Below are 23781 nucleotides of genomic sequence, written 5' to 3' on the forward strand. Positions count from 1 at the left end.
TGGTCCATAGGATGTTGTTAACAATACTAAACCAAGTTCTTTTTTGCTAATTGCGATTCAAAACTAAACAAATGTAGTTGCGTTACAGAGGTCCACTAATTGGGAGGATTAAGGCCCATAATTTCTCTTATATATTAGTTTCTCATGTGAGAATATAATTTTTTAGGGAGCAAAAGTATATATATATATATAAATATTTATGGAAGAACATTTTTTCCCACAATCACAACTCACACACCTATACCCACCACCAAACACATTTAGACCACAAAAGAAAAAATTATAATGATGATAAAGTAAAGAAAAAACAAAGCCACTCTTGCTAAAAATGCCAATATATATATTACCACCTATATAATAAGCACATTTGTCGCTTTTCCTTCAACCCCACCAAAAACTAATAATACTACTTATACCCCCAAAATTTAGAAATTAAACGTAAACTACCCTTTCCCAATTGAAAAAAGCAAATCGTACTATTAAGAGAAAACACCAAAAAAGTTAAAAACGAGGGAAAATTTTAAAAAGTCCATAATGTCAAACCCTCGTTTTATCCTTCTTCCACCAATCACCTAGGTCTTGGTCTCGCCGGGAAACTGAGAGCTTGCCGTAGTTTCTTCTGAGTCGTCGACGGACTCGGATTTGAACTAGCGATAGGCATTCCGAAAGTCATTGTCTGTGAGAGGTTCACCATATCCACCATTGATTGCGTCTGGTAAGAAGTCGTCGTCGTATCAGTCATGTCGCCTCTCGCTGTAGCTCGCTGCCACGAGTGCGAGCTTAGACCGGCCAGAACGTAAGCCCTACCCGAAGACTCGTAAACTTGACGGCTAGCCATTCTATCTTGCGTCTCCTTTAGCTCTGCACACAGTGTTACACACAATGGATCTCCGGCTCGACCTGACACAGACTCTGTCAGTACCCCACGGCAAGTCTCAAGAACTGACACAGCTTCGGTCAAATCACCCCGTTCGGCTAAAACTCTAGCTTCGGAGATTGCTTCCGCTGCACGTAATCTGATTCTCTGTCTGTCAACTTCAACTGACACCACAGGTCTTCTGTCCACCATCACAATCGGCCTGAGAATCTTTACTTCGCCGGAACTATTCAAATCAACGGTCTCTTTCGTCACCGGGTCTTTGTAAACGCATCGAACCTTGAGTAACGACATCAGATCTGAAACTCCATCAACAACGGGGATATCAAGATTCACCAAGAAGTTCCTTTCTTCCTCTGCATAGAGATCACCAACTGCGATAGATCCGGTTCTTGAATTCAGACCGTTATCAAACTGGTAACTTCCAGCTTTAACCGATGCAATCCTCAACAGATGATGAACACACTCGATCTTAACGCATAGCTCTTGAACCACAACGCTAAGAAGACCTCCAATGCACTGAGCGAATGCATCTTGTATAACCGTTTCAGACTCTATGAAAGAAAATGTACCTCCGGAGTTTTCTGCAATGGAATGCATCGAGGAAGCATCGTGGTCTGTACCAAACCCGAACGCGTGAACTGGTATCCGGTTTCCGTTGATCTCTTTAGGAAGAAGGGCTTTGTAATCCGTTCCTCTGGAACCTGTGGGGCTAGTCATGGTATATGTATCTTGACCATCAGATAAGAGCACGATGCTTGATACCGGGTTCTTGAATCTACGGTCGATCAAAACTTTTGCACCTTTCTTCAATCCTTCTGCAATGTTAGTCCCTCCGTTTGAGACCAACGAGTTAACCGCTTGCAATGCTTCTTGTTTACCAGTCTCGGTCATGAGACGGAGAGGGAAGTTACGGCGTGCTGTGGATGAGAAGGATATGACCGAGAGACGGTCGAACGGGCCAAGATTCTGAATCACAAAACCCATTGCTCGTTTCAGCAACGCCAGTTTTGTTCCCGCCATGCTTCCACTCACATCAAGAACCGTGACTAGATCGACAGGAGCACGAGAAGAAGAAGAATTCGAAGACGACTTTGAAGGAGCTTTCAGATTGATCAATACAGCAAAATCTTTAAACGAAACCGATCTAGCTACTTCTGAAATCTCTGGATATGTTTTAACTTCCAATGTCCCACTCACACCAGGTTTAGACTTCTCCAAACCAGATTCAGCAGAATGGTCTTGATGTTCCAGAGCCTCATCATCATTAAAAACCGCAGGCTCGGTGTTAAAGATCGAGGAGACCCTTAGACTGTCAGGCCGTGAAGAAGCTTGAATCGGGGACGACCTCCTTGGAGGTATTGACATCCAGGCATTGTCCCTTGTTTGACTTATCGGTTTAACACCAGATTTAGACTTAGCATTAGGGCTCTGGACAGGGATCTCATTCCACTTCGCGCGACAAACAGGACAAATCTGGTTCCCGTGTTTAACATTCGTAGTGATGCAGTGGAAATGAAACGAATGAGAGCATTCCGCTGTAAAGATTGCGTGGCCTTGCCCTGCTTTCATCGCCGTCAAACATATCGCACACGTTTTCTGCAATATCACAAACTAGATGGTTTCAGATTCTGGACAAAGATTAGTTGGAAAGGAGAATTGAAAAACTTTATAAGAGTATGGTATCCACGTAATACAGAGTTAGACAGGTCATTGTCGTAAATACAAGAATCCAAAGAAGCCTGACATAGGTGAGTTTGTGTCATAGTCTCTGACACATTTGTTTCTGTTACTATTACCCTCTATTATTGAATGATGGCATAAAAAGAAGAGCAAAACATTAAAAAACAAAAAAAGATGGAATCTTTATATTTCCATAACCTGGAAACAAAAAAAAAAGTCTCAAGAGACTTGATGAGTTTAAATATTAGGTTTAGTAGTTTTGATCATTCAAAAACATGGCTTATTCGCTAGAAGATAGATCCTGGAATCTTGATCAAAGTAGTTTGGAATCTATCAGGTCAAACAATTAAAAGAACAACGGACAACAAAAGAATGGGAAAGACAAAGGACACAGCTTTATAAAGTTAAAGGGCTGATTTAACCAGATCAGTAATCAAAAGACTGTTTAGGCAAATTCAACGCCAGAAAGATTAAAGTTGATAAAAAAAAAAATATAACAATGCAAAGCAAAGTTAAAGAAAGTGTGAAACTTTAAAAGAATTTAACTTAACCTAACAATTATCATGGTTACAACTCACAATTATCTTGGTAACGATTTAAAAACTGCAATTTTAGTTGAACTAGATGTAAAATGTTATACCAAGAATAGAATAGTTTACTAGACTAAGGAGAATATCTAATCAACAGTAGATTCAGAACACTAACAAGGGTATCTTTCAACAATAATTAAAAAGTTGAATGCAAAAAAAAAGCAACAAGAAAAAGAAATAAAAAAAAGGAGATTGGTCCTTGAAGTGCACTTGACTATTGTCAAAAAAACCTTTATCCCCACAGTGGCTCCATTTGCGGGAGTTGATAATTACATGACACCAAATTTTGTTCATATTTCTTCAACAATACCAAGAAAAATTTACACTCAAAAACAAAACAGTATAAAGAAAGATAGAAAGAAAACAAAAGGCACTATAAACCAGGGAAAGAGACAGAACACAAATAGAACCCCAAAACCCAATCTTAAGCCAGAGCTGTAATGTCAAAATCTTGATGAATGATTCGAATAATAATACGATAAAGTTGGCTTTGGAGGAGAGACGTTTACACAATCACTAATCTTACTAATCACTCTACATGTCCATCCCTATTTAGACATTATTACTTGACCAAAAAATAAAGTTTTGTTTTTCTTTCACCCCACCAATAATTTCAAAAAGGTCAAAACTTGCAAGTCTCAAAAACAACAAAAACCTATTGACAAATGTTAGGTTTGATAGACACAAAACATATGAGGGTCATAGTAGTTGAAAAACATACACACACACACATCTAATTACAAATACATAAAAAAATTAAACAACTAGTAGTAAGATCATTTGATGTGCGTGAAGATCCAAACACTTTTTAGAAAAAAGAGAAATTAATTGAAAGATTAAACAAGTAATAAAGTAAGAATTAGATTGTACTACAAATTAACAGCTAGTTAAAAAAGTAAAACTAAAACTAATTCTTTAGAGTTCCAAGAAAGATTAGCCAAATCACACAAATTTTGAACCACACAAAGATCCGTCAATCCAACGGGTGACCCATAATCCAGAAAAAAAACCAAACTTTACCATTTTTTTTAATGTAAAAACACGAAAAATTCAACCATAGAGATAAAAATGTAAACTTTATGTCGATTTCAATAATAAGTGAGGAAACCCACAAACCTTTGAAGAGGATTTGCTAATGGAGCGAGGCAATCGAAGACCAGAGGAAGAAGGAGTCGGCGTAGTGGGTCTTGGAACCATTACAGGAGAAAATGAAACGGCGTCGTCTGATCTTCTTCTTAAAGGAGAAGAAGAAGAAGAAGAATCTTCTAACGTTTTGGGAACGTATAAACATAAATTGAGACCTAAAGCCAATTTAGCTTTTCTCCATCTGCTTCCCATTTCTTCTTTTATTGCACCAAATCACACCCAAATAATGAAATTGAAAAAGGCTTTGTTTTTTTTGTGAAATCTGAGAATCTTTCTTCACTTGTTTATCTTGTGTAGATGTTTTTGGAGCTAAAGAAGAAGAAGAGGATTGGGTAAAATTGAATGAATGAGTTTTGCAAATTGTAAAGCTTTTCTCTTGCGCAGAGGAGAGAAGAGAGAGAGAGAGAGAGACGGTGGAGAAGTTTTTGACCTTTTTTTTTTAAATTTTCTTAGAGGATGATGGATGGATGAGTGAAGGGGTACTTTGGTCAATGTTTTTAATCATGAAAACTTGGGATTATACCAAAGTTAAATTTGACCTTTGATTTTTTTGAGTTTCCTTTTTTTAATTGGTCAGATACGACTTTTTACTTTGTTCATTAATGGAGTATAATTTGTTTTCCTAATGTTTAAAGATGTTCTTAACTACAGATACCAATTTGGTTTTTGATTTGATTACGCCGCTTTTACTTTACAGTAATCCCCTGTATACTAATAAAGAAAGCATATTCTTATAAAAAAAAATTGATGTGTCGCTTGCTTCTAGAGAGCTCGGTGCATTTTTTAACAAAATAATCTTATATTTTTTACTTAATTACATTAACATATCATTATATTAAAAAAACAATTAACTGAATAATAATTAGATATGTTATCATTTCTCACACAAATTTAAATATCACATATTAAAACTTATTAAATAATTACATATTATTTTAAGGTAAAATTTCATTAAAATTTACTTACAAATATACAAGTCAAAATTAAAATCAGTATAAGTAAAATATTCTAAAAAGCTATAAAAACATATCAATTAATATAAAGTTAATAAAAATAAAAAAAAACATATAACTTATTAACATAATCATATAAAAACCAAATGTTATTTTTTATGTTAGTATTATTACTATAATAATTTAAATAACAAGTTTTCAATAGTTATTATAATTGATTATAAAAAGAAGTATATTATCTCTGAATTATCTCCAACTCATTAAAAGAAACTTAATCTTCAATAATATAATATATATATATATATATATATTCATAGATAATATAAAATGACAACAAATTAGGGAGTATTATGATGTGTGATTATTTATATATATCTAAGTATGTAAACTAATTAATCTCAACATTTAGTGTGATTATTCATTAAAAATGGAAATATTGATAACCGATAGGAATATACGTTCTAATTGTATATTCATCTATGTGCTATTAAAAAGGAATGAGACAATAACTCTTATCATTATAAATAAACTTAGTACCAAAAAAAAATCATAATATATTTAAAATGAGTGATTATTAGATTGTACAAAATTGTTATAGTTACTTGATAAACCATAAATATAAATTTGATTTTTAAAACACACAAAAATATATATTTCCATAAATTATAACAGTTTATAAGTATTTTTTTTACCACATTCATATATTTCACGGTGAAATGTATTGTTACACAAATTCATTGATTTTGGAATTTCATTAATTTTTTCATAATGGTTTGTTTGGTAATAATCTGTCATTTATATAAAATATTAACAAACTGACTAAATCAAAAGATTTAAATAGCCTAATCAAAAATATTAAATCAATAAATTAGGTTCTCTTTAGAAAATTTAGTTTAGAATCCGATTGTTACTAACATATAATAAAATTAAATAATTAAACTACCGAGTAATTTAGTATATGTTGTTATGGTTACATAAGAAACATGCAAAATTGTTATGATTACAAAATAAATTTAATTTTTAAACCACACAAAAGACATGTTGCAATAAATAGTAACATTTTATTAATATTTTCTCTACCATAAAACTTTTTACACATTCAAAGATTTCACGGTGAAACATATTTTTTTATGCAAAAAACACAGCTTTGAATAAATAAATAAAAAACTTTAGTTACATATTATGTTTGAATTAAACTGATATTAATTCCAAAATAATAATTTTAGTTATAATAATTTTCTTTAAATCGATTTGTAGATTCAAATAGATATATCATATACGACATCGTTTGTGGTAATAATTGATTATATGGAATTGACATTATATATCTTCCGTGTGTATATGGATATGACATCATATATTGACAATTTATTACAGTATCTTTTTTGTCAAAATCTAGTACTCCCAAGACATGTTTTCCAAGGTATGAATTTGGGGTTAGAGAAAAAAAAAAAATCCTATTCTACATAATTTTGTTTCCTTTATACTTATTAGAAAGTGACCTAATATTTATAAATTCGTAGCGTTTGATTAGTTCGCATATACCCGAAAACAAGGCTTACCGTGAAACTTGTAAGATTTTAAAGGCATGGCCGTTGAAGTAGTTGGAAAATTAATCAATGCATGTCTTTTGTGCATACAAAAATCTACTAAATTAATGAAGTTGTTGACTTTACAAAAAATTAGCTACCTTGCTTTATTTACTTTTTTTTAGCAACTTCACTATTTACCTATGTGTCAAGTAATTTGGGTTATTGGTATTTTATTAAATTTCGTATATTGCTGCATTCTACAATCTATATTTCTATATGAACTTGACTTGCAAAACTTTTCCAAACTTATTTAAGCTGATGTAGGAAAATATTTAAAAGTTTTTGATCATAAACAATATGACAACATGCATGAAATTGGATATTTTATGATCAAATATACATATTGTATTGGACTCTCTTCGTCCATCAAGCAGAAGTGCAGAACTCTTTTCGATGGATTTTTAATATAGTCATAGATTGATGGTTCACCAACCTTTACCTACATATATTGTATAACAACTACTCTAGAGAAACAAAACTCCAAATCCTAAGTTTAGACCTGGTTAAATTATTCAACGAAAGTTTGGAAGTTGTAGTAGATTCTAATCTAGCATAGCTTTTTTATTTTCTTTATTATAGAAAATTCTTTTAATAAGTTTTTTTTTGCCAATGCACCAAAATATATTTGAGCTCAAGAAGGCTTCTCTCGACTATAGTGACATTACTTTGGTACTCTATGAAAGTTAACAAATAATGAGTTTTTACATTCATAGAAGTCATTTAAAAAAGTCAAAGGTTAAACTATTTCAACGATGGGCGGTTGATAAATTATTTAAGCTATGTGCGTGTGTATGTGTGAAGGTATGGGTATAAATTTATGGAAGTGTAGTAACTCTTTAGACAGTAGAGGAAATTGATAAGGAAATGCATTAAGTTTGGTTGAAAAAGAGAAGAAAAAGTGAAGAGAAGTGAGGTTTGAGGTCTTGAGGATATAGGAAAAATAAAGGAGGGGACAAAGATAAAGCAAAAAAACTTCGTAGCCATTAATTAGAACCCATTCATTAGGTGGAGAATATTGAAATTGGAGTCTATTACAGGGTGTCAACCATCATAGGAAAATAAAACAAAAATCTCATGGAGAAAACCATGTCCAAAAAATAAAAAATATCTAATAATGTTATTTTGAGAACTACTATCATTTTCTAAATTAAATAGCCAAATTCTATCTTCTTCTTCTTTTTTTTTTTGTTAAAATGATGCAATATATATATATAAGTTAGTCTAATTATTGCGTTATTTTTTCATAAATAACTTAATTTTTTGGTATTTTTTAAAAATATCATATTATTGTGCATGATAACATATTATTTTATCTAGTATCATATTTTTTCATTTATATCATACGTAATGGTAGATTGAGAAATTATAACACACAAAAACCATATAGCTAAGAGCCATTCATGTTTGGGATTCCCTTCCAACCATTAGAGTGCAAAATTTATATCAGATATGTTTTTGATTGTGACCATCAACATTATTCTATATATATATAAATTGTTTGGTGATATAATGTGGAAATTAGGAATACGATGTGTTTTTGTTTTCCGATTTCTTTTGGTATACTCAAATAAAAAAAGTACAAGAGTATATATAGACTAACCTAATAGAGAAATTTGAACATACACTATATCTACAAAGCACAAACAGTATACATTGGTTAATATCTAATCTATCAAACAGATTATTATATAGGAATAGGATGCTTTGTCTTGAAGAAAATATCATGCTTTGCTTTGCTGTATAGTGTATACAACCAAACGAAGATAGCGAAATGTTTTTTTTTTAAAAAAAGAAGAAGAAGAAGAAGCACAGACACACACTTGCACCTACCAAAAGTCAATATCCCCGACCCATAGTAAAAGCCCCCTCAAAAAACGGTCTCATTTATTTCCATCCACGGTATCTTGTGACCCTGCTCAAGTTTATTAACCTTTCTTTATTTTTGTTATTTTTTTTTTAACTTCTATAAAATTTATGTGCCCACATAGATATAGTACATATATCGGAATATTATTGTATACTTAATAAGATTTATTGACATGTGAATTTAACGTATTTTTGTAACCACATAATAATAGTGTGTACTTAACTAGTTTATATCCAATCAAAATATGTGTTACATTTTTAGTTTGAAATCTAAACCAAAGTCAGAACTGAAAAGCAGATTCAGGTTCAGTCCCATAAAAAAATAACTTATATACTCTAGTACTTTTAAATCATTTTTATATCACCCCAGTTACTTAAATCTTATTAATAGATGTTGTTCATATAAATAATTGTTGGTCCAAAGGAAAATGGTTCAAATCAAATAACAGTTTTATACTTCATCATTTATTAAAGTATTGTTTTTGGGATAATAGTGACAGCGATGGAGAAAGTGAAATGTCAAATGAAAAACATTTAATTAATTTTTCGGTTTAGTTTATTATTTTTTTTTTTTTAATAGAAAAAATGGATTTGGATAACATGTCAAAGCTGAAAGTTTCTTATTGGTTTGCGCTGAATCTTCCATTTGATATCTCTGACCTTAAATCGCCGCCGTTTTATTTGAACTTAACCATACCCTTTTTGTTTTTGCTTCCTAACTACAGCTAAGAGTTTTCTTTATCAACAGAAGATACGTGCTGCCAGTAATCACTCTTTGTTCGGTTGATCAAACAAAGATTATTAGAATTTTTCACATCCCTTGATTAGTAAAATTATTTCAGTGTAAAATGTTATTAAAAAAAGAGTCATTGTGCATAAGCATGGTTTTTATTAAAATGGTTATAGAGACATAATTTGAAGTCAAAGTTTAAACATTTGGTCAACAAAGCAACCTAATATATTACTTTGGATAACGCCACATGATGTTCATTGTCAAGGATAGAGTGGTTCATCTTTTTAATTTAAAGTATTATTATAAAAAAATCACGAGAACGAATAACAAGAGAACAACATCTGTTTAATCCATATTGACATCTTAATAGTTCCTAAATCCTAATCTAGATAACTAGGAAAAGAACAAAATGTAAGGAAATTGAGAAATAACAAGATGGTTTTTATTTTATTTATGAACTATGTGTTTTGTAAGTAAAAAAGAAACACACACACTAAACAAGTTTCAATCAATAGAAGGCAAAAAAAGTGTAGAATGTAAAATTAATGAAGGTATTCGAAAATATTATTCAATGCCTTAGAAGGTTTGATTAATATATATACCAATCACACTACTCGTGATGATCATAAGATATACGTAAGATGCTTAATTATGATCAAACATTTACATGTCAGTTTAACATTCACATATAAAACAAAATACAAATTTTGATATTTTATTTCGAAAACACAACATTTCCACAAATAAACGAATGAAAAATTAGTAGCTATATATAGTATATAGAACCCCTAAATGGCTAAAAGATACTGAAACTCGAAGTCATAAGGGATCTTCTCAACGACAGGAGAGGACGTAGAAGCTTTAGTATTATTATTCTTAAAACATTCCACCATTGACTTTCTCAATGATCCAGACGTTGGTAATTGGTTGCAAACCCATTTCACCAGAGATCCTAACTGCCCCATCTCTCCACTACTTCCACCGCCATCGACTCTCGGCACTACGAAATCGGTGGCGTGTTTCACAAGAAGCTCCGGCAAGCCTATCCGTTTAGTCGCTGTAACGACCACCGACGCTTGCAGATACTCTAGCTTCGATTTCTCTAGCTCCGTTGTCACCCCTTCGCCAGTGTATATCCTCACCTTCAAAATGTATTTTTTTAGATGAGATACTACTATGTATAACTATTGTGATAGTATATATAAATTTCTATATCTATACCATATTATTTAACCATATAATATTTAGACAAATCATCTATAATAAAAATGATGTAATCTTACTAATCTTAGCATTGTAAATTAATACTAAACCAATCTTTATAAAATGCTCGGAATATTGGATATGAACAATGGATTGTAATAGATTGAGTGCCCAATTAAAAGTGAATTAATATGTAACTTACTGCAGGAGAAGATCGAGTTCCGCAAGAGAGTGCAAATGTGATGTTGGGATCCGTTGCTTCTACGCCATATAGTTTACGGATAATCATTTCTTCGTGTCGATCCTACGGTTATATTTGCATTTATGACTTTACGAAGTTGATCTTAGGAAAACAACATGAATAGCATTATATATTGAAGTGATAGGTATTTATATACCTGAGCCATGGTAGAAGTTGTAGACTTCCTAAGGATACAATGCTCAATGGTATGAGCACTTATGTTTTTGCCTCCAACATTCATTGTAGCCTATAATTTATACTTTTATTATATCAAATTTGAGTTAATATATTAGTATTTATTTTTAAAAGGGAGAAGTACAACATACCTTATTGTAAACGAGAGATTGCAATTTCTCAGCTGTTTTTGGAACTCCATGTTGTAGATATCCCTGGTCATACACAGAAGCGATGAACATGATCGTTGAGTATAAAATTGTTTGTAATCAATGAAAATATATTGAAGAAGTAGAGTGTATATATACATGCATAACACAAGCATTGAACATGTTTATCCAAAACGCTAGCTTTTGTTGTTGGCTCAACACTCTTAGATCCACTGTCTCAAGATTGTTCATCAATACCCTGCATTGTGGCCACAACACAATATATAGCACACTAATTCAAGTGTTTATCTGATGGTTAATTTGTATTTTGCAATTTCACGCAAAAGTACTCACCTGAGTTTTTGGATTAAAGAAACTGAGCTAGAGCTTGAAATGCACTTGGAATCCATAGAACTTGAAGTGAAGATAACAAGATTCTTGTAAGGACCAATGTCTCTAGCCAAGGATGTTTCGATATCAAATATTCCATAAGGATCTTGTTGTCTTGATTCCTTGCAAGACACAAGATTCATGGATTTAGACAAGCTTGAGGTTGCATTGTCGATCCTAAAGCTTCTTGAGCTCAATGAGAAATTAGTTGATCTCGAGATAGGTCCCGTTTTCTCTAGCTCCATGACTCTTGTGGTTCTAAGGAGGCGAACGTAGATGAAATTGAGACACTTCATAATGTTCTCGGCGAGCTTGTTTGGGTGCCACTTCTGTATGTTTTGTCCGTCTTCCATCAAGATTGTGCTCGATAGAGATTTTGGTGGCATGTCTAATGACGTGTCAAGTGCTACACGATCCTTATTAGGCTGAAAACAAATCACAAGCATATATAAATCAAAATATGAATTGAATGAAGCAAACATATGTGTGATTAAACATATATATATATATATATATATATGAAAATCAGACCTTATTAGGAGAGGAATATCTAGGTTCACGTAGAGGCGAAGGCGATTTCATCGTCCTAATCTTCTTCGTATTTCTACTCTCTTGCACCTTATTTTCATGTTGGTGGACTGACCGATGATTTTCCTTCTCAACGATTCCAACTTTCTCGTTAGACTTGTGGAAGCTTTCGGTCGCGTAATCACCTTTTATAGCTTTGTTGATGAAATGCAGTGTCATTGTACCAAATGTAGCATTCTCTTGATGATGATGACTAGTAGTAGCTTTGCTGTTGTTGTTATTTTCATTCTTCATCATGGCTTTGTGCACCATAGGGCTTGGAGGTGGGAGTTTAGGGTATAGTTTTGGTAACATTGGAGCTTGATAAGGGGTTATGTTGTCATCATTGTAACTCTCACTAGCTTGCCATGCTCGTCTTGATGAACTTGTTGTTGCTTGTTTCAAAGTTTCGTCTTGTTCTTGCTTGAGATTTATTTGAAGATGGCTTATTTGAACTTCTAGTCTTGAAATTTCACCTTCTACTATCGATAGTTCCGTTATTAGTTCTTTCATCTGCATTAAAATAAGGTAACTTACTTAAATATTTTACAACTTAATTAACTAATTTCACAACAACTGTATCTTTGTTTGTCAGGTGAGGGGGATCTAACAATTTTGTTTGATTTATACAAATATAATTAAATTAATAATTGTAAAATTTTTGGTTGACCTGAGACTTGGTTTAAAAGCAACGTTACCAGAAATATGTGTATGATGTTATTATCATCACATATTAAAAAGTATTTTGCTGCTTTTTCACTCTATCCAAACTTGGAAACACACTACACGTAATGTGTTACTAATTATAAAACGTACCTTAGGAGGGAGAGAAGCAGGAAGAGTAATGGAAGAGGACGAAGAAGGAAGTTGATGTTTTTGGACTTGTTCCAATATCTCACGTGTCTTTTCTTCTTGATCCAGCATCTCTCGTAACATCCACACCTAACAATTATTATTACCATATGCATGAGAGCTAATTTATGTAATGCAATTCTAAAACGTAATCAATTCCAAAGATAAATTTGAACCGCAAACTTGATTGTACACCTATAATACTTTGATTCACGTATATATTTATAACAACATCCCTTGGTGTTTGCCTAGAAACAAACATAGAGATAGGTAAGCTAGTTTTAGTAGATTCCCATACCTCTTTCTCTATTTCTTCCTTTTTTTGCTGGCTATTATTCAGCTTTTTCGTCCTCTATACACATCAAAAAGTTTCCAAACAAAAAATTCAATAAGCAACAAAACCATAGATTCTTCTTCACAAATGAGAGAAAAGTTCAAAACATAGACAATTTATACAACAACGTAATTAAGCGGAACAAACTGATCGGATTAATGTGTAAGAATGCTAGTATGCTACGATCAACTCATTCTCATAAGACAAACACACGTACTGATTTTGTATATGAGAAAGGTTTACGACGGTTTACGTATCGTTTAATCCGAGGTGTCAGTGTCACCTTAATTAACTCGAATACATTGGCCTAACCACTAGATTCAAGATTCATTTACAACGAGTTGTATGTGCAAACAATTAGTTAAATTCAAGTTGTATGCTAACAATTCAATATGAATTTAATTAACATAATTAAGAATGATAAGAACGAAGCATATATATGGAATTCAAAAGAATGTTAAACTCACAACACTATGAGGGACATTGAAGGGAGAGCTAGAGCCAGCCGGGAGAGTTGTGGTGGGCATGGCTAAGCTGGAGCTGAAATAATCGTCAGGATTGGACCAGCGAGACGAAGATGGAGCAGTGAAACAGAACCGGAGAGAGTGGTTGAAATCAGGAGGAAGGTAATGGTAATGTAGGAGGTTAATAGAAGAAGAAGAAGAATGAGACATTTGAGATATATTTGGCTTAGGCTTGAAGATGAAGAAGAGAGCGACCGTGAGAGAGGAGGGTTTGGTGAAGGAAGACGAGAAGCAGTTTTCAAAGCTGATGCTCTTAACCGTCATTTAGATAGAGAGTGGTGAGTAAGTAATATTATTGGACGACCTATTTTTTTTTTTATATAAACAATTTTTTCCATATTATGATTATGGACCTTTGTTGGAACGTAAAGATAATTAAGTTGTTGGTGGTGGATTATGGTTTTTAACCATTAAAGTACAATTTGGATTATGAGTTTAGTTCACTAATCATCATGAACATAACAAGTTGGATTATGAGGTTATGGTACTTTATTTTACGTTTTTATTTATTATTTTCAAGGAAAATTCTATACATATATAAATTTTGAAAAACACTATACAAAATTTCACATATTTTCATATTTGAAACTGAATATTGAAAATTTAATTTATAAAATTGGTTACTCAAATTTTTAAATATTTTTATTACTAAACCAAAAAAAAAAAAAAACAACCAATGAGATGAAGAGTCAGTTTTATTTCCTAAAAGGCTAAAACCCTTTCGCAAACCCCTCCACCGTCGCCGGCGCCGTCTGAAACATTGTGATTTGATTTCAATTTCGTTCCACTCTCCGACAAATTTCTTCCCTTTTTTCTCTCTTCTGAATTCGTCAATGGCGACTTCGCTTCTTCTTAGCCGTGTTTCTCGAGCTACTAGTTCAATCACTCTCCGTCGGGTCGTAGGTTTCAATTCCCTTAATACTCAAATTCACGGTGGAAGTATCTCCGGAACATTCTTTCGAGGTTGCCCTTTTGATCCTTTTCCTCTCTCGTTGCTTTCTTTGGAAAAAAATTCAAACTTTATGATATTTTCCATCACCGTCTCTTCTCTTCCAGCCTTTTGTTTAGCTAAATTTGTTTTCCACAGAGTTGACTAAAGTTTTCAGATCCAGTTTTGGTTTTGAGTTTCGAACTTTGATTCTTATATGTTAGACTTGTTACTGTTGATTGGGAACGTCATTAACTACAAATATCTTATCTTTGTTTGTGTCCTCTGTGGGGTTGTAAGATGAGAACTTTCTTTTACTGATTGGTGAAAAGATAAGTTATTGGTTTATTTTGAGAAGCATTTAGTTGAATCTGTGCTGTTTGGATGAAATAGTGAATAGTAAGCTATGTTCACCTTGCTCTGTAGCTTGCCGAACTGTAATTTATATCCATGGAAGCAAATGGGTTCTGTCATTTTGATATTTTGGTTTCTCGCTTGTTTGTGTAGAGAGATCATTAGCTACTCTTGCTCAAGGAGCTTCCCGTTTTGATGAGATGGTATCTGTGAATCAGAGAAAGTATTATCTTTTGGGTGGTAAAGGAGGTGTAGGGAAAACGAGCTGTGCTGCATCTCTTGCGGTTAAGTTTGCTAGCCATGGTCATCCTACCATTGTGGTTTCAACTGACCCTGCTCACTCCTTGAGTGATTCTTTTTCCCAGGTATCAGCTTCTCTCATTTGTCTCTCAATGTTTACACTTGGGAAGTGTGTTTTCAGCTAATCTCGTGTTGGCTTCCAGGACTTGTCAGGAGGAGTTTTAAAACCGGTTCAAGGTGTTGATTCAACTCTTCTAGCTCTTGAGGTGATTAAGAAACTACGCGTCTCTTGCACATTCCTGGATACCTGACATAGGTTGCTGAGTTTTATTCTCTCATGTTGTGATGTGTGACAGATAACACCTGAGACAATGAAGGACGAGATTAAAAGTCAGTCAGGCGGTAAAAGCGTTAAAAATATGATGGATAGCATGGGGCTTGGAATGTTTGCCGGCGAGGTTCATTCTCCTTCTCTCTATTGTTGATTGAAAAAAATTCATCAATGTCTCAGATGTGTTGTTCATTTTTGGTAGTTAGGGGACTTAAATCTTGAAGATATGCTCAATGCTGCTTCACCTGGTATTGACGAAATAGCAGCTATTTCCAAGGCACGCTTGTTCATATCCCCAGAATTCCCCTGAAATGATACAATTGTAATGTTAGTTACTAATAATAATAAGATTTCATTGCAGGTCCTTCAATTCATGGAGTCACCAGAATACAGTAGGTTCACTCGTATAGTTTTTGATACAGCTCCTACGGTTAGTAATTTTTTTGCCTAACTATGTACTGAGTCTTAAGAGTATGCTGCATTTGTTGACTCTGATTAATTCCAAGTAATTTCTTGCAGGGACATACTCTGCGGCTTCTTTCCCTCCCAGACTTCTATGATTCATCCATTAGCAAAATAACAAAGGTTTGAGGATGATGAAACTTAGCGTTAGTTGTGGTTTGCTTACACAGTTGATATGTTTAGCGTATTTTTATCCAAATGGATTATTTGATTATTCAGCTCAAGAAGAAGATCACTGCAGCAGCTTCAACCTTTAAGTCTATGTTTGGCAAAAAAGAGATACAACAACAAGAACCCGTAAGCATAGGTTTTTTTCATGTGAATAGTTAGTCCGTTACTTCCCCTTCACCTTCTCTCAAAGTTCTGAACAATCATTGTTTTAACAGTCTAACGAGTTAGACCAACTGAAAGAGAGAATGGAGAAAGTTCGAAATGTTTTCCGTGATGTGAACACTACCGAGTTTGTCATTGTAACCATCCCAACGGTAACACCATTCTTTTACTTGTTCATAAAGATCTTAAGTTTAAGACTTAGCTTGTAAACTGATCTTACTTTATTTTTCGACGGCCTAAGTATTATTTTGAATAGAAGTTGGGTCACCTTCTTGAGGTCTTGAGTTTTATTTGGTTACATATTCATGACTGGTTTATTATCTTTCCCTTTAGGTTATGGCAGTAAACGAGTCGTCAAGGTTACATGCATCTTTAAGAAAAGAAAATGTGCCTGTCCACAGGCTTATTGTTAATCAGCTTCTACCACAATCTGAATCCGACTGCAAATTTTGCTCGATGAGACGAAAGGTAACTTGACCTAACACCATGCAAGCAAAAGCTACTGAACCTTTTGGCTTGGATACAGTATTAGTTTAGTAATTCGGATAGGTATATTCATTGCTTGTACCTACAATGTGATATGGTTGTTGATATTTCAGGAACAAACGCGTGTGCTTGGACTTATTCAGAATGATACAGAACTTTCTGGGTTAAAATTGATCCAATCCCCATTGCTAGACGCTGAGATAAGAGGCGTTCCAGCACTTAAGTTCATGGGTGATCACGTTTGGAGATAAAAGAAAAATTAATGTTCACCTTTCATTTCCAGTGAGTAACAATAAGTTAAAATTCTTCTGTTGCCTTAAGATATGAAATTCTAGCTGATGAGAGGAAAAAAAATTTACATTATTATTAACCTTAAGCCAGGAAATGAATGAAAGTTCTTGGAGCTTTTCTCATTGTTTCTTCTATATACTTCTACATTTGTACTTGGTGCATAAAATGGAATCGATAGGAGACAGGTGATAATCTATGTTATATCTAAAGCAAATGAAAGATATACAACATGAATAATTACAGGTAGGAATCTTTAACTCTGATGATGGAACTACCTATGAACAGTGTGGCGGGCTATTATCTTCTCCAAATGATGTGTTCTTCCTTGTAAAACCTTTGTGAGTGTATTTGATGCGTATAGGTATAGGGAAAAAATTGGTATTTTCGAGTTTCCCGAGATTTGCAGGTACAGAAGGAAGAGGTTTTGGAAACTTAAAAGCTATTTCTTTTGGAAAGTTACCATACAAAAGAAAGCTGCACCGCGGCTCAAGATACCGGTTAATGTCAGGAAGATGAGGCAACGAGGGAAGTGCTTGATGTTGTATCCATTCTCCATCAGTGACCCACACCGAGTGATAAGCCAGACTCCTTTATATCTGAAAAATATATGGGAGAGTAAACAAGATGGTCTAAAGAGTGCAGAGATGGTTGCAATGGAGTTTTGTAACAGGGAGAGATCAGGTTTGTTACCTTTGAGCGTTTGATACCACAAATGCTTCTAGAGCCCATCTCGTGTAGCACAACTCTGAGATTGAATCTACGATTTTGTTGTCGTTTGTACTGGTGGCAATTAAAGTCAGAACCACTGGAAGTAACACTGACCACTGCACAAAGAAAAAATAAGATGTAGTTTTTGTGTCAAGAAGTGAAACAGAGCTTTATAGTTTAAGTCTTTGATTTTATCATCAGTACTTTCCTCAATGATCGATTAGACACTTACTAGTTGAGCTGGACCAGGTTCGAAAAGTATGGCTAGGGCATAAGCTATGCCAGTCACACAGTATACAAGACAGATTAGGACAACATAATTGTCTGTAACTGTTGATCTTGGATTGTTGAAGAAGTAGAACATGGATAGATAAACAAGCGGTTTAACTATGGTGTTGAAGTGATCAACTGTGTCTTTTGCTAGGAAGTAAGCCAGGCTGCTCATTCCGGCTCGGCTTTCTCTCCAATAATGTAGTTTATCCAGAGAGAAAGATCTTAATGCAGTAATCTTACACAATAGAGCTGAAAAAACCAGAAAAGGTTATTGAAGAAAGAGGCAAATTTGTCGTCAGAGAAGCATGAAAGGTTTCTACTTACAAACAGCAATGACTGTATATGTATATCCCATGGCACCAAATGTTTCATCGCTCACTTTAGCAAGTGTTCCTAAGCAGATACCAGCAAGTAAAAGTATTAGGTAATCTACAGCTAGTGTCCTTGCTTCTCGCAGTCTTTGTTTACCTAACCTGCAAAGAAAACACATTGAGTTTAAGAAAGGATTCTCTGTGAAGTGATTGATATGGCTAGTACTTGATGGGATCTACCTTCCTAAGAAGTATCTGTATTGCTGATACACACCAGGAACTTCTCTCGCGGATAAATCACCTGAACTACTGAAGTTATTCTGCAAGGTATCTTTCTTGATTTCAACATTTGCCTTGACATCTTGCCAAAACTCTCCAGCGAAAGATGTTCCATCATCTCCTACGACGCTCCCATGAGCGCTTCCTCCGTGAGCAGAGTTTTCAGCGGAAGCTGATGAAGCCATCCCTTCAATGCTTTTAAGCATGTCCATAGGAACTTGATACCCATTATGAAGCATCCATCTAACTGGAAGCTGTTTATATGTAACCCCTGAGCTTGTGCTTGGCTTTAATATGCCTTCTAATATATCAATGTAGTAATCAGGAGGATTCACACGCTCAGGGACAACAATTCCGAGGCTCGAGAAGTATTCTTCAACGTTTTTCACTGATCCTTGGTAACATATCAGTCCACCTTTTGCCAGAAGTATTAGATCATCAAACATCCGAAACAGAGTATAACTGCAGAGAGACAGGATCAAATGAGAACAAGATCTAATCATCTGTTTAGTATTAGCTGATAAGAGAGTATATATGTTGAACCTGGGCTGGTGGACAACCATACAGATGTTTACTCCTTCAAGAGCTTCACGGCGTAAAGCTCTGAGAAGTAACTGAGAAGATGAACTGTCAAGGCCTGAAGTTGGTTCGTCTAATATCAAAAGTGATGGTTCCATCACCATTTCAAGACCCACATTGACTCTTTTCCTCTGACCTCCAGAGATTCCTCTCTTTTCCACAGTACCAACAAGAGAGTCTCGAACATGTTGCAGACCAAGTGACTCAATGACTCTTTCCACAACTAAAACCTTTTCCGGCTTTGGGAGATCCGCAGGCAGCCTGTATGTAGTAACCAATGGTTTATGCATACAGTTGAATAAAATTTTGAAAAATTAAATTTCATTAAGCAAAGTGTGGCATACCTGCATCTTGCACTGAACCAGAGATTCTCCTCCACTGTTAAGTTTCCATGGACAATGTCATCCTGAGGCACAAAACCTATGATTTTCTTGTAGGACTGAATTGATTCAACCTTGCCGTTTACGAGAATCATTCCACTCATGGTGCAACCTGGTGCTTTGCCTGTCAAAGCTGTTAGGAAAGTGGTTTTCCCAGCACCAGAAGGACCCATCACAGCAGAAACACGTCCAGGTGATAGTTTACCAGTCACACATCTCATGAGATGTTTGTTTTTCCCTTTTAGAGTAATCGTAAGGTCTTTAAAAGCAACTTCAATCGTAGGTCTCTTTCGAATGTCAATATCATTAGCCATGGAGATGACTCCAGAGAAAGTCAAGTTCTTGTTCTGCTCCTGCATTGCTTTTTCCTTTTCAATCTGGCCATAAGCGTACCTGAACATCTGGCTCTGAGTATGCAAGGCCTTGCCTTTTGGAGCATGTTTTTTGATGTTTTTATCACCAATCTCAAGATTAAACCCTCCAGGATCTTCAGGGTTTTGTTCAATGTCCTGTAACATCTCAGTTAGTTTGTTCTTATCCTTTTTCTTTCCCTTTTTTGTCTCTGAGCTACTTCCTGACATTGGTGGTAAGGCAGCATCTGATCCAGGTTTTGCTTGGCTTAAACCTCTCATCAAATCTGGCTGTTTCATAGATTTTCTCCTAGAAAATGTTCGGGAAAACGATTGCTGCAGCTCGGTCGCATGCTTCTTAGCTATATCTTTGGCAGATTTCCATTTCTCCCGTGACTGTGAATCACGCACACTTTGTACTGCTTTTTCCCTGGATTTTGCCTGCCTTCTTTCTCTTGTCGCAAGCACTTGATCAGAACAGTTGTATAAGATTATGAGCAAGAAACCTAACCCAGCCTACAAAGAAACAAGCCAAAGACTCAAATAATTGGAAACTAAACCAACAGATACCTGAAGCAAATAGTTTTAAGGAGAGATCTGACTCACAAAAAGCATGATTCCATATGCTGTGATATTTTGATTTGTTGATCTTGGGTTGCATGTTGCCAGCTTAAAACAATCTGCAAATTCATCAGAGAAAAGAGACTGTAAGTTCTCTTTCTTTATCTCTGATAGTTTGATTCTTGATAATCGTTTGGACAAAAGAGATCACTCACTTAGTTCTGCAGTAGAACCTGTCCTGCAATAATGTCTGGAGCAAACAAAAGATGAGTTTAGCTGACCATGATTAGAGAAAGATGAACCTTTAACGAAAGTTATGAAAAACATTATTAGGTAGTTACCCTTTGCTACAAGGAAGCTTGTCGATAGTGGAAGGACAAAACGATCCAGCTGAACAGAAAACCTCACTGCTACTACCAATATCAGCCCATATGTCAGCTCCACCACAGGTATGATTTGGCTGTCCAGAAGGAAGCTGGTAATGATATCTGCAATAACAATAATCCTGCAGCTAATCTTACCATATGATTCAAGGCAAACTTCGAAAAATGATCAAAAACAAGACTTACGGGTCGCATAATCCTGTTGTCTTATTCAGCTCAGCCTCTGGACAATAAGCTCCCAAAGGACAAGCTTCATATCATTTGTGAGGCAACAACATTAGAAATGAATCAAAAAGTGAATTCTGTTCAATCGTTTTGAATTGTTTTATGACTTACGGATCATGCAGGTGATGCCACGAGGGCAGAAGAAACCTGCACAGCAAGGCGCACATTGCTGAGTTCTTACAGGAACATTCTTATCGTCTTTAAGGTCAACTTTCACATCTTTAGCAGTACGACAAGCCCATCCAGGTTCACATCCAGACATCCATGAAGATAGATTGCAGTTCTTGTTCGGTTTTAAGTAATTCGTAGCTCTCTTTGGACCTCCTAATAATCCATTAAAGTATATTCTCACTTCTGCAGCCGTACATATCCTCTGCATCATGTCACCTATTCTCAAACCAAAAACATCAACAAAATGTATAAATCTTACTTTATATATATATCAATGAAACAGGGGATGTATATATTTATATACCTTTTGTGGATTTACCACAGGCATTTAAGAAATCTGGCTTTTTAGAGAAATTAAAAGCTTCGTTATAATCTTCTTTTCTACAACATGAACAAACAAAAAAAAACATTATTTCATTAGAAACTAACACATTGGTAATGATGACAATGAGACATTGTTAGAAACTAACACATTGGTAATGCAGAAACCGAGTTCTCGTTTAATATCATCCTCAAAAACTTCGGTGAGATTGGATATTTTGTCGAAGACGAATTGGTTATAGAGACGATTAGCAGCGGGATTATCCAAGCTTCTCTCTTCTTGACAGATTGCATTTTGATGAAAGATTAAGGAAAGAAGAACGAAGAAGGAAACATATGTTGTTTCTTGAAAACATGAATCTCTCCTTCCCATCCCTGAAATATTCCGAGAACAATGTTGTAGAGACTTATTCTGGAGACCGTGATGGATCAAGGAGACATTAGACAAATGATTTGTTCTTGCGAGAGAGAGAGAGAGAGAATTAGGGTTTGTTTTTTTTTTGTTTTTTCTTTTTGGGGGAGAGAGATTGTAGTGTTTCTTGGGAGTCAAGAAATGGATGAGAGGAAGACATGGCGATATATGAGGAGGAAAGAGACAGGAGACAGAGATTTTAATTTGACCGTTTGACTTTCTCTTCTGACTCGTGTCATTGGTAATAGATTTTTCACCAAGGAATCATATATACTAGGCAGTTTTAAAGTCGAGGCTATATCTTTTTATGAAGTTTCTACTATGACCTCTGTAGGTTTTATTTTTATTTTTATATATAATAAAAATAAATATAACGTAACATATATATGATATATAAAATCCTATTTCGAGTTGGAATAGGATGTTGAACGTGCTATACCCTATATATATTACAAGGATTTGAGACTTAAACGAAGTGTGTGATTATAATATTATATTACAGAGGTTCTATAATATTCATCATAATGGAGAAGACCAAAACGATGGCTAAACCTAAATGTACATGGTGAGTTGATCGGTGATTGTTCCTTATCTTTCTTTGTGGTTCCTAATTCCTATATGGCTATTTGATTTCCAACTAATTATTAGTGGCGTGATTGCATAATATGTTATTTTCTTTTATTTTTATTTTTATTTTTGGTGGTATGGCAGGTCCAGGAAGCAAATACTTTACGTTATCATCATGCACGTACTCATCGTGTTGGCCGTTCTTGCAGCGGTCGTGTACATAAGGCTAAACAAGATCCCCTTAAACGACGACCAAATTAGTTGGGGAACTTATATCTTACTCTTCTACATCATTGGCGCTAGCGTCGGGCCCGAGGCACCCTCAGATGCCGGTTTCTTCCTTACTGAATGCCTAAGTCATGTCTTTGGGATTGCTCTCGTCGTCTTTCTCCTCTATTGTATCTCTCCCATACTCGCTCTCTATGTCGGATTACCCTCTTCCATTGTGGTCATGGCCCTTTGCTGTGGCTGTCTATGTGCCGTAGACTCTGATGACGACATGCACGAAAACCGAAGTTGCCTACCAGTCTAGGCAGGCTGCATGCTTTTGAACGTACGTTTTTGTTTCCGTCAGGAAATTGGTGATTCATTCACAAACATGTTATAATTTCTGACATTAATTATTGACACGCAAGAGAGACCATTTTTTTTTAACAAGAGAAGAATTTTCTTAATTTTTTCATATAAAACTCTGAATTAAGTAACTTGGTTTATTCATTCACAATGCAAGAGTATTTAATACAAAGAGGGAGAATTGTACTAGATACATACGAACTCCTAAAATCAAGCTCCCAAACTTTATAACTTAAATCCTTATCCTAAGAGATTTTACATATATCCCTCAATCAAATTAAAACAGAAACATATATATTTGAACTCCTTCTTCGAGTTGGAATAGGATGTTGAACGTAAATACTATATATATAAAACAAGGACCGGCTAACAATTTGTGCGCTTAATTA

At 34.6% G+C, this 23781-nt stretch overlaps 4 protein-coding genes across 4 annotated transcripts; 1 reads left to right on the forward strand and 3 right to left on the reverse strand.

Annotated features, from left to right (window-relative positions):
- Positions 1-319: 319 nt before the first annotated feature.
- On the reverse strand, positions 320-4801 carry LOC104738161 (E3 ubiquitin-protein ligase WAV3). Its single transcript, XM_010458383.2, has 2 exons — positions 4267-4801; positions 320-2476 (listed from the first exon to the last, which is right to left on the reverse strand). Exons 1-2 carry the CDS (start codon positions 4486-4488, stop codon positions 569-571), a joined length of 2130 nt encoding a protein of 709 aa, XP_010456685.1. The 5' UTR covers positions 4489-4801; the 3' UTR covers positions 320-568.
- Positions 4802-10073: 5272 nt separating this feature from the next.
- On the reverse strand, positions 10074-14538 carry LOC104738176 (uncharacterized). The gene is made up of 10 exons (XM_010458396.3): positions 13818-14538; positions 13315-13368; positions 12981-13106; positions 12129-12677; positions 11562-12022; positions 11367-11466; positions 11211-11273; positions 11042-11131; positions 10846-10947; positions 10074-10582 (listed from the first exon to the last, which is right to left on the reverse strand). Exons 1-10 carry the CDS (start codon positions 14136-14138, stop codon positions 10229-10231), a joined length of 2220 nt encoding a protein of 739 aa, XP_010456698.2. The 5' UTR covers positions 14139-14538; the 3' UTR covers positions 10074-10228.
- Positions 14539-14541: 3 nt separating this feature from the next.
- On the forward strand, positions 14542-17421 carry LOC104738195 (ATPase GET3C). Its single transcript, XM_010458410.3, has 11 exons — positions 14542-14837; positions 15310-15521; positions 15600-15662; positions 15753-15854; positions 15930-16004; positions 16089-16157; positions 16247-16312; positions 16409-16486; positions 16576-16674; positions 16856-16990; positions 17122-17421. The coding sequence occupies exons 1-11, from the start codon at positions 14708-14710 to the stop codon at positions 17257-17259; spliced, it is 1167 nt and encodes a 388-aa protein (XP_010456712.1). The 5' UTR covers positions 14542-14707; the 3' UTR covers positions 17260-17421.
- LOC104738185 (ABC transporter G family member 28) lies at positions 17348-22335 on the reverse strand. Its single transcript, XM_087491120.1, has 14 exons — positions 21990-22335; positions 21824-21900; positions 21460-21735; positions 21310-21373; positions 21082-21228; positions 20956-20990; positions 20786-20859; positions 19794-20695; positions 19414-19710; positions 18832-19332; positions 18605-18753; positions 18240-18529; positions 17990-18123; positions 17348-17895 (listed from the first exon to the last, which is right to left on the reverse strand). Exons 1-14 carry the CDS (start codon positions 22211-22213, stop codon positions 17739-17741), a joined length of 3327 nt encoding a protein of 1108 aa, XP_087347246.1. The 5' UTR covers positions 22214-22335; the 3' UTR covers positions 17348-17738.
- Between the last annotated feature and the right edge of the window lie 1446 nt (positions 22336-23781).

The sequence above is a fragment of the Camelina sativa genome, chromosome 2, assembly GCF_030686135.1.
Source record: "Camelina sativa cultivar CO46 ecotype springtype chromosome 2, ASM3068613v1".
Lineage (NCBI taxonomy): Eukaryota > Viridiplantae > Streptophyta > Magnoliopsida > Brassicales > Brassicaceae > Camelina > Camelina sativa.

Coding starts and splice junctions, on each gene's coding strand:
- LOC104738161 (XM_010458383.2), bottom strand. CDS start 4,488: ATGGGAAGCAGATGGAGAAAAGCTAAATTGGCTTTAGGTCTCAATTTA. Junction 2,477..4,266: donor TTAGCAAATCCTCTTCAAAG/GTTTGTGGGTTT, acceptor GTGATATTGCAG/AAAACGTGTGCGATATGTTT.
- LOC104738195 (XM_010458410.3), top strand. CDS start 14,708: ATGGCGACTTCGCTTCTTCTTAGCCGTGTTTCTCGAGCTACTAGTTCA. Junction 16,675..16,855: donor TCATTGTAACCATCCCAACG/GTAACACCATTC, acceptor CTTTCCCTTTAG/GTTATGGCAGTAAACGAGTC. Junction 16,991..17,121: donor TTTGCTCGATGAGACGAAAG/GTAACTTGACCT, acceptor TTGATATTTCAG/GAACAAACGCGTGTGCTTGG.
- LOC104738185 (XM_087491120.1), bottom strand. CDS start 22,213: ATGGGAAGGAGAGATTCATGTTTTCAAGAAACAACATATGTTTCCTTC. Junction 21,901..21,989: donor GGTTTCTGCATTACCAATGT/GTTAGTTTCTAA, acceptor TTCATGTTGTAG/AAAAGAAGATTATAACGAAG. Junction 19,333..19,413: donor ATGGTTGTCCACCAGCCCAG/GTTCAACATATA, acceptor GTCTCTCTGCAG/TTATACTCTGTTTCGGATGT.
- LOC104738176 (XM_010458396.3), bottom strand. CDS start 14,138: ATGACGGTTAAGAGCATCAGCTTTGAAAACTGCTTCTCGTCTTCCTTC. Junction 13,369..13,817: donor TCAATGTCCCTCATAGTGTT/GTGAGTTTAACA, acceptor TGATGTGTATAG/AGGACGAAAAAGCTGAATAA. Junction 11,132..11,210: donor AATCTCTCGTTTACAATAAG/GTATGTTGTACT, acceptor TATAAATTATAG/GCTACAATGAATGTTGGAGG.